At 53.1% G+C, this 9,496-nt stretch overlaps 1 protein-coding gene across 1 annotated transcript; it reads right to left on the reverse strand.

Annotated features, from left to right (window-relative positions):
* On the reverse strand, nt 1-9,107 carry FGF5 (fibroblast growth factor 5). Its single transcript, XM_030479601.1, has 3 exons — nt 8,750-9,107; nt 6,281-6,384; nt 1-1,909 (listed from the first exon to the last, which is right to left on the reverse strand). Exons 1-3 carry the CDS (start codon nt 9,105-9,107, stop codon nt 1,568-1,570), a joined length of 804 nt encoding a protein of 267 aa, XP_030335461.1. The 3' UTR covers nt 1-1,567.
* Between the last annotated feature and the right edge of the window lie 389 nt (nt 9,108-9,496).

The raw sequence follows: 9,496 nt of genomic DNA on the forward strand, positions 1-9,496 counted from the left end.
AAACCACGCGGAGCAGCTGAGTTAGTGACACTAATTTTTCTCCTTCAGGGAAAGAAAAGGTTAAAAACCCACATGTAGAGCAGACAGGCAAGAGATTACACAACCAGGTTATAAAACGAAGCATGATGAGATTTTATTCTGGTGCCCCCATCCATCCCTGCATGTGGAGCACATGCCTCTGTGCAAAAGCATTTTGCCACTGCGTGACGCAGATGTGTTCAACCAGAGGCTGCCCAGAAAGACGACGGGTGAAGAACCGTGATTCCAATGGCAATAACCATTTGTACCATGATCAGATTTGGAAAGGCTCAGCAGTGCTGCCCAGCCTCGTTATTGCTGCTTGACACTCTCAGGGCTCATGCTGGGAAGGGTTTTGCCAGTGTGAGCCCACCTGGGCTCCTCTTAAGGCTTAACTGGTGAGGTTCAGTGCTACCATTTCCTGTATGTACACAACACTGATTAAAACCTCCAAATGCACAATTACTCCACAGGTAACACAATGAAGAAACAATTCCACAGTCAGAACCACAGGGCAACCTGGGTGGGAAAAACACTTCTGAAGGTACAAGTGGCTGTAACAGCGTTTGTTGCCACATCATCACCCTCGCTATGAAATAAAACCCTTTCCCCCTGCTCTGGCAGTGTCTTGTGAATGATAAAAGAAATCAGCAGTGATAACTGTTGGAAGAAACCAAGCGATACTCGAGACAGGGGGCAAAGGATCCCCAAGGAGCAGGGGCACAGGGGGGGTCCCTCACCGTGTGAACAGGAATGCCACAGGACTGGGGCAGAGGTATTTTAAACACAGATGTCGAAGCCATTGTTTGATGGACAGGAGGAGATTCACTCCTCCAGCTGTCCAGGGAATAACAGGAAAGACAATCAGGAGCAGGGCTGCAAAGAGCCACCCTCCCCAAGCCTGCAACTCTTGACAAAAAATAATATATATACGTATATTATTGCCAACAAAGAGTTTTAAGCCCCCCTTGCACCACAGATAAGGGGAATCCATTTGTTGGGCTTGGTCTTCTTGTGGATGGGAAGAGCTTGTATGTAGGTGAAGAGGAAGGGGCAGACCTGGGTATCTGGTGTCTGAGGTATGGTTGAAGGAAAAAAGTGCAGCAAAAAGGAGATGCCGAAAAATATAAAACCAAAAAGGAAAAGAGAAAAGCACTAAACAGGTTGGCTCTGAACGGGTCTCTTGTATGAAAATGTTTGTCAGAAGAGTCATTAGTGAAAATAAGGTAAGAAAACATGTTCGCTGTAGAGGTACCTTTCTGCTCCTTTCACCACCAGAAAACTAACCCAATGTCCACCAAATGTTTTCTGTTTACTGCAGGAATACTCTTTGGAAAGTCCAAGTTACGTCATCCCAGCGCATGTCTCCGAGGATGCTGTCTACTTTGTGGGGTGAAGAGAAGATCCTGAGCCCAACATGGCTACATGGAGCATCCCCAGGGATGCTGAACATTCATCCAGGAAGGGGGGACGCAGGTCTCCCAAGGGGTCACCCCAGAATACACCCAGGCACTGGGTGTCTGCTGTGCCACATCCCCACCATGGCACACTATCCAAAGCGGAACTTCAGACGGTACTTGATGGGTCCAGGGTTTTTCCGAGGTGGGGATGGGGCGACCTTCGGCTTCGGTGGCAGGAGCTTTTTCTCGGGGAGGGTGACGGTGAAGGCAAGCTCAGGGGGCTGGGGCTGCCAGAAGCGGGGTAGGAAGTGCGTGGAGACATGCTGGGGCCGGGCACGGGGGCTGCAGCCACGCTTGGCTTTGCCCCGCTTGTTGAGGGCCACATACCACTGTCGCCCCGAGCGCGGGCTGCGGTGCACAGCCGAGGCGTACGTGTTGTAGCTGTTCTCCTGGAAGCGCTCCCGAAACTGGCAGTCTGCTGTGAACTGGGCCTGCAGGACAGAGCCAAGGCATTGTTAGCAAAAGGGTGGTCAGACCCATGCCCTGCCCCGCGACACTCACTGGGTGTTTCAGTCTTTCCCAAAACAGGTCCCTTTGGGGGACTTTGTCTTGAAAGCAGCAATATGGGGCACCTGGGAAACCCACTCCAAGTCCACCGGACAATTTGGAAAAACCCCAACACAGATACTTCCAGTAGCTGCTCACCACCCAGTTTTTGGGCTTTCTTGGAAAAAACAGGCTTGTCCTGCCCTAGCAGCACCCTTCCCTCCTGCCCTAGCAGCACCCTTCCCTCCTGCCCCAGCTCTCCTCCTGCCCTACTCGACAGAGGGAGGATGTGGCTCCAGACCCCTCATGCTGCAGTCCCCCCACGGACCCAAGGGTCGAGCACCAGCTCCACCTCCATTCCCACCCTCGCGGTCCTCACTTGGGCACTGGATCATCACTGAACATTCTGGAAATGCAATTTGCATGCAGATTGCCATTGCTTTACTGAACAGGGCTTTGATTGTATTGGATTTTCCTTTTGCTTCTTCATCTTAAATGAACTCAGGGTGTTTTGTTCCTTGATAACCTCAAGGAATTACTTGCAGCCCAATAGTGCTGCCTCTCAAACTGGGCAGCTGCACTGGCTGCCTGACAACCAGGGGGAAAGATGTCCCATTGCCCAAGAAGACAGGCAAAATTCTGCCCTTGTGCTTGTCAGAGGGAAGGACTTAAAAAATACAACCAAACCAACCAAAAGGCATGCAGAAATACACAAATAGAGCCCTAACACCCCAGGTATGTACCCACAGCCCTGGAACACCTGTCTGCAGCATCCAGCAACCCCTCTGACATCCTTTGCCACGCTTGAAACTGATCGTACCTGTTGCCCTGACAGCTTCTCCAGCCCCGGGCACCGCAGCCTGACTGCAAAACCACTCTTTGAAACTACTGATGGGGAAGGGATGCTGAGCTCTTGAGCTTTGAAACACCCAGCAATGGACAAGACAAAACCCCCAAGCAGTGCTTTGTAAACATGCAGACAGCCCAACTGGCTAAGATCATTTTTAAATGGCTAATTTAACCAGAAAATCATAGAATCATAGTCCTACAATGCAAGTAGCAGAGTCCCCAGCCTGCCATGTGTTTTTTTTTCCCTCATAGCACTTTGAATTAAGTCTCCTTTTGCTCTTTGCATGAAAGAAACATCACCCCGATGACTCATCTTTGCTTTCCCTGTCTGTTATCCTCGCTGCTGTATCACCCATGCAAGAGTGTTCACCCTCCCGAGGTGAGGCTTTGCTGACCCCTCATTGCTCTTTGATGTCCCAGCACATGCTGTGGTGCTCAGGAGAGACACCCAGGTGTCATCCCTTGCACGGGGGGGTTTTAGGATTGACCAAAGTACCAATGAAAGGGTGCTCACTGCAAAAGGCCTGAAGCAAGCCCTTTGAACGATGAGAAATGGCAGGAGCAGGCTTTTTTGGTGCAGGAGATGAAGTTGGCTGCCCTGCCCCTGCCCACAGCAGAGGATTGATACCAAAATAGGTTCCAGTGGGCTTTGCAAATGCTGCTGTGAGTAGGGGAAGATGCTTGTGCCCCTGCTCATCCATATCCCTGTACAGATGGGTAAGCTCACCTCTGATTTGCTCATGGGAAATCCAAATTGGTGTTCCCAATCTGGCCCAGCATGTCTGGGGCAATGCCACCCTCCAAAAGGAGACTGCCCAGCTCCCCAACTGGCGCATTGCAGGAAAAGTTCCTGCTTAAAGTGGTTTGGGGGAACTGCTTCATCAGGGACTGTGGCAATAGGTCAAGGGGTAATGGGTTTAAACTGAAACAGGGGAAGTTCAGGCTAGATATAAGGAAGTTCTCTACTGTGAGGGTGGTGAGGCACTGGCACAGGTTGCCCAAAGAAGTGGTGAATGCTCCATCCCTGGCAGTGTTCAAGGCCGGGCTGGACAGAGCCTTGGGTGACATGGTCTAGTGTGAGGCTTCCCTGCCCATGGCAGGGGGATTGGAACTAGATGATTTTAAGGTCCTTTCCAACCCAAACCATTCTACGATTTTATGATTCTATGAACTGCTCCCTAAGAGCTGCAGTAGCATCCCATCCAAAGTGAGATTTGGAAAGGTGTGGGGGGATCCTCTGCCCTGGGCACGGAGGGGTGCCGGACAGCAAACCACCCTGCAAACCACCCCGGGAAGCTCATCAGCTGCTGCTTCATCATCACCCTGACAGGCTTCCACGCATCCCAGCCTCCCAGCTCAGCAACCACACCATTTCCACTGGGGAAAAAGCATTTTTCCAGTGCGCTGACTGCCCATTGGATTTGCTCTGCGGCAGCTCCAGAAACAATCGCAAAGAGCAATCCTGAAGTCAATTCAATTTCAAAATCCAATTCAACAGCAATTAGCCCCACAGAGGGCCACAGCATTCTATCAACTCAGAACAACTCCTGAGAAAGGAGAGTTACCTGAGACCCCAGTGGTCAAATCTGTCCTCTGGGGTTCATGACACCAAACCCCCTCCTGCCCGTCCCATGCTAAAAACATACAAACAGGAGACCAAGGATTTATCAACGAGGAAAAAGCCATCTGTGCATGTAACTGATAATTGCCAGGATTACTGTCATTTTCTGAATGTGGTGCCTCTAAAAAAGAAACACTTGGTAATTTAATTAAGTTGCCATCAAAAAAAAAAAAAAAAAGAAGGAGGAGGAGGAGAGCTGCCATAAAACGTGGAGCTGGGATAAAGCTGGGCCCTGAGAGCCCGATTTCCTGCAGGAATGACTTTTATCTGCAGTTCAGCACAAAGTCACCGGCATAACTCCCATATCAAAGCACTGCCCTGAGTGACGGGCGCAGGACGCGCTTTGTACTGCTCAAAACTCATTAGGCCATGAAATAACTTTATCCTGCCAGGGCAGGAAAGAACAACAGATGCTGGGTTTACATTATCGGCGTTATTTAGCCCAGCAATCTTTAGACATTTGGGTCAAGTTTCTACAAATTTGTGGCTTTCATCCGAGCAGGGCATCATGTGTCCTCACCCCCCTCCCTGACCCACCTAATTGAGGTCCCTCTCCGGCTTTGCCCTTTGTGTGCTGATAATTAACCACACACTGACAAGGTTTTATTTGATTTCTGGCTGTGCCAGGGCATAAATCAAGGCTTCAGCTCAAATAAGGGGCCTATTGTACGCCACAAGGGAGAGAAGGTTCTGGAGGGTCCGGGGATCAAGCTCTGTCCGCTTCCTTCTCCTCTCCATCCTTCACCTTTCCACTGCTCCCCACCTGCTCTGCCTGTTCCCTACCCTACCTCCTTCCCTCATGCTTTCCTCCACCATTCCCCCTTTCTCCTAGATGCCATTCCTGGTCCTACTTTGCTTCCTAAAATAAGCAACGACATGCTCACCCTTTAAGCATCATTGGGTTTCAGGAGCAACACTCCAATAAGACTCAAGGGAGAGAGAGGCAAGTTCATAAATCTCACATGAAGGCAATCTGCAGGCTCGAGCAGCATAAGCAGATCACATAACTAACATCCACTTCACAACCAGGAGATTTAGCCTATAGCCACAGGGCAGGCAATTGGCTTTTCCCTCTTCCAGGCTGGGAATAAACTTGGGTGACAGGTTGTCCAAGATGCTGCCTTAAAAATGCCCTTCTTTGGGTATTGCATTTACACATACACCTTTAAAAGGTGATGACTTTCATGTCAGCACAGTCGTCGCTTTCATTTGTTTAGATGGTTTCAGGAACTAACAGGAAAAAAAATAGGCAACAGCATCTTGAAGTTGAAAAAAGTGAAATCAATTTGGTTTCAATCCTGTTGAACCAGGATTGGTTCAACAGAAGCAGCATGGAAAAAGCACAATTAGACCTGCAGAAAACCCAACCTTCAGGAAAACAGCCAGCAGAAACAAGAATTAATAGAATTTCTCTACTTTATCTGCAGTGCTCCTGCATGGGCTGGATCTCACCTGCCCAAAATCCTGGGGATGTTTCTCCCCATGGGCGAACCCAGCTCAAACTCCAGTGCCACAGCCCCTTTCTAACGGCTAATTGCTGGGCTAATGGGCGCAGGCGGGCTCCTGGTGCCTCTCATGTCGCTCACCGGGAGACATTTGGCTAAAGCCATCTGCATGATCTGCTGCAGAAGGTGCTAAAAATAACCCAGCAACGCTCAAAGAACAAGTCCTTTTGATGCAAATACCCAACTGCAGGAAAGGAAAAAGTGCTTCCCTTGGTTAGATGTAAATGCCAGTCAGGCCAAATGCTGAAGGGGCTCAGCACGCCAGGAGCACAGCACACATGTGAAGGTGTCCCAAGGCCTTTAATAAACAACAGATACTGAGAAGCAGGGGGTTTACTTACACTTGCATGGAGTTTTCCTTTTTTTGACATCGCTAAAAATTTGTTGCTGAAAACTCCTCGTATTCCTACAATCCCCTGAGACACAGCAAATATTTCCAAAATACCTAGGATGACAGAAATCCCAAAATAAATCACAGTTCTTTTCACATCAGTGTGACAAAAAAAAAAAAGTAGAAGTCAAAAAATCAGGCTCATAGGTTTGCATTTCCTCTCCACAGGACCCTGCTCCTCATTGTTTGGCTCCACACAGTGCTCCTGCTCCATCCTTCTGCCCCATAGACCTGCATCCACTGCAGAATGGCTACAGGGTGGTGTTTTGGTGATGCTTTGTTTTAAAAAGCTGCCTTTTAGAGGCCTAATTATGACTCTGCTGTGACAGAGGAAGTTCACTCCTGGGGAAATCTCTCTCAAGGGTGGGAAAAGCCCCTTGCTGCTGAGATCAGCCTTGCCCATCCTCCTTCCATGCGTACCAGACTCTGGAAATCACAGTGCTATACACCCTATTTGGGGCTAGAAGTACCAACAATGGTTTCATAGTACCCTCCCCACAGCAGGACTTGGAGAGTGGGGTGCCACACAGCCCAGCCACAATAAAACAAGCTGTATTCCCCTCAATGGAGTATTTTCTGAGCGGGATTGGGCTCTGGCCCCTGGCTGGCATGACCTGGAACTCATCTTACAGCAGAGCTTCAACCTCCAAGCATCGTTCAGCAACAGCATCAACATGTTTCTCTTCCCCCCACAGCGTGATATGCCGCAGGCAGAGAAGGGGTGGCAGCCGGGCTCAGGCATCCCCCCAACACTCCGACCAGCCATGTAAGCCCCACATTCCCAGTGTGCCATTCCCACCCTGGGAAAAAAGTGTTGCTACCCCTGGGAGGGGGTTCTCAGTGGCCCAGGAAAGTATCTCGCCCAGCCCCAGAGAAGGGCCACGCTGATTAACATGCCAAGAGCAAACATGAAGCTGCCTTAAATCCCTGAGGCTGGGGGATCAGATCACCACTTCCCATGTTTATTTTAAGGAGGAAGTGCAGCTCCTGGCACCCAGGGCCTGGGGTACACTTTGAGGGGGCTGCTGAGCCACCCCTCCTCACCCCACATGCCCCAGTGGGGCATGGGGTTGTGCAGTCCCACTACAACAAGGCACGCACCCTCTGCAGCATGCTTCCTGTCCTCAGGGGCACCCCAAAACCTGTTGGCCTTTATGGGGGGAGGGAGACATACTCCTGGTTATTTTGGCCGAGCCCCACGGGAACAAAGGTGGGGTTTCCCTGCCAAAAGCCAACCTCCTCCCCATGGGGAGGGATTTCCCCATGTTCCTCGGCACAAGACCCCAACACAGCCCCCCCTGCCACCAGCACATGCTCCAAAGTGCGGAGGTGATGCTGCTCTCACCTTCCCAGGGAGAAAATCTCAGGTTAAAGAGAAAGGAACTTCACACAACCCAAGACCCTGCGGGACAGCTATGGTGTCCAAGGCTATGCACGTCTCTCTCTGTGGGACAGGGTGCAGGCAGCCGCTCCAAACTCACATCTTCCAAAACAGCTCCAGTGGGGATGCCCCCGTTTTCCCAACCATCCCCTTGGCAGCCCCTAACCCCCTCCCAGCCACCATCAACAGCACTCCTCAAAACTCCAAAAAAGCAGGATTTCTGGCCTCCCAGCACCGCTTCATGGGGCCATGGCACAGACTAGAGCCTGAATTATTCAGTCCTGGCCAGATGTGGCCATTGCTCCCTGACTGTGCCTGACAGCCGGAGCCACGTGTGCTGCCAGGGTCACCTCAGGCCCAAGCCCTCAGGCTCTTTAAGTGATTTTTCATCCCCACCTGCCATTTCATTCCCTCTAAACAGGATATCACAGCAACCCCAACCCAAAGGATAAGCCATGAGTTAGCACAGCTTTCTCTCAGAGGAACGTCAGCCTCAGTCCTATTTTTAAACTAAATATATCCTATCACTGTGCTGGATGAATGAGAATGCAGAGGCAACGATGGAAAAGTTACATGGGGGAAAAGACTGGAAAGGGGGGGGGATGGAGAGCCCAGTGCAGCATCCTCCCCTGCTGTACCCCAGTGAGGTGCTGTGGTGGGAGTACAAACCTTGCACCTTCACACCGATCCCCACGGATTTGCTTCCTCAATGCAGATGAACCCCACCGGATGGCAATTCCCAAAGCAAGGAGGGCAGAGCTCACTTTACTCCCGGGGGCAGCACCCCACCTGGGCCTCAAGGATACAGCACCCCCATCCCCAGCCTCCTGGGACAGCCAGCGCCCCAAGCTCCCCTTTCCCAGGTGAATATGGAGTGCAGCCCGGGCTGCAGCTCACCCTAGACGAGGGTAGCAGGGATCGAGGGGCTCCATCACCCCGGAGGGAACAGCGCAAGCATGGAGATGCCGCAGCCCCGGGGCTCCCCGACGTCCCCCGGCCCCGCACCCCCGAGTCGGTGTCCCCCAGCAGTGCACTCACTGAGCGGGCTCGCGTCATGGGCGCCGTCCACCCGTCCGTCGGGGTGTAGCTGGAGGTGGAAGCCGATGCCAACCCGGCAATACAACCGGCCTCGCCGCCGCGCGGGGCGGCTCCGCGGGAAGCGGCTCGGCCCCGCCGCGGCTGTCGCCGAGGAAGAGGAGGAGGAAGAGGAGGAAGACGAAGGCGCGGGGGCCCCTGGCTGCGCCCCACCGGGTACCCGCTCCCGCCGGGCGCGGGCGGGCAGGGCAAGGAGGAGGAGGAGGAGGAAGAGGAAGGACGGGCTCATGCTGCCGGCGGGAGGGAGGGCGCCGCGCAGCATCCCGCTCCGCCGCCGAGTCCCGTTGCGGGGACCGGGCATGGGGGGGACCGGGACGCCCCTCCCCGCCGACGGGGTATTTATAAGCGGGCGGCGGCCCCGCACCTGTGTCCGGCCTCGGCCGCGCAGAGCCCCCCCCCGCCCCCCCACCCCCCGCGGCAGATGCTGGGGCTCTGGGGGCGCATAAATCTGGGGAATTAACTTGTCCGTCCCGCCGAGACGGAGGCGCCGGGGCCTCGCCTCGGGTTACCGCCGAGAAATACCGTGTCAGCGGCTGCACCGCGACCGGGCAGCGGGGCTCGGTGGAGCCCCCGGGACCGGGAAGGGATTGGGTTGCACCCCCCCGGGCCGGGGGCGCAGGGGATGACAGCCGGCAGCTGCACAGCACAGCCCCAGCTCCGGGCAAGGGGAGCAGATTTGGGGTCCAGGCA

This window comes from Strigops habroptila, chromosome 3 (assembly GCF_004027225.2).
Source record: "Strigops habroptila isolate Jane chromosome 3, bStrHab1.2.pri, whole genome shotgun sequence".
Classification (NCBI taxonomy): Eukaryota; Metazoa; Chordata; class Aves; order Psittaciformes; family Psittacidae; genus Strigops; species Strigops habroptila.

Bases quoted from the DNA above. Each gene is read 5' to 3' on its own strand.
- FGF5 (XM_030479601.1), bottom strand. From the start codon at position 9,107: ATGCCCGGTCCCCGCAACGGGACTCGGCGGCGGAGCGGGATGCTGCGC. The intron at 6,385-8,749 runs GTGAGTGCACTG...CTGTCATCCTAG, and splicing joins CCATGACGCGAGCCCGCTCA to GTATTTTGGAAATATTTGCT. The intron at 1,910-6,280 runs GTAAGTAAACCC...TCTGTCCTGCAG, and splicing joins AAGGAAAACTCCATGCAAGT to GCCCAGTTCACAGCAGACTG.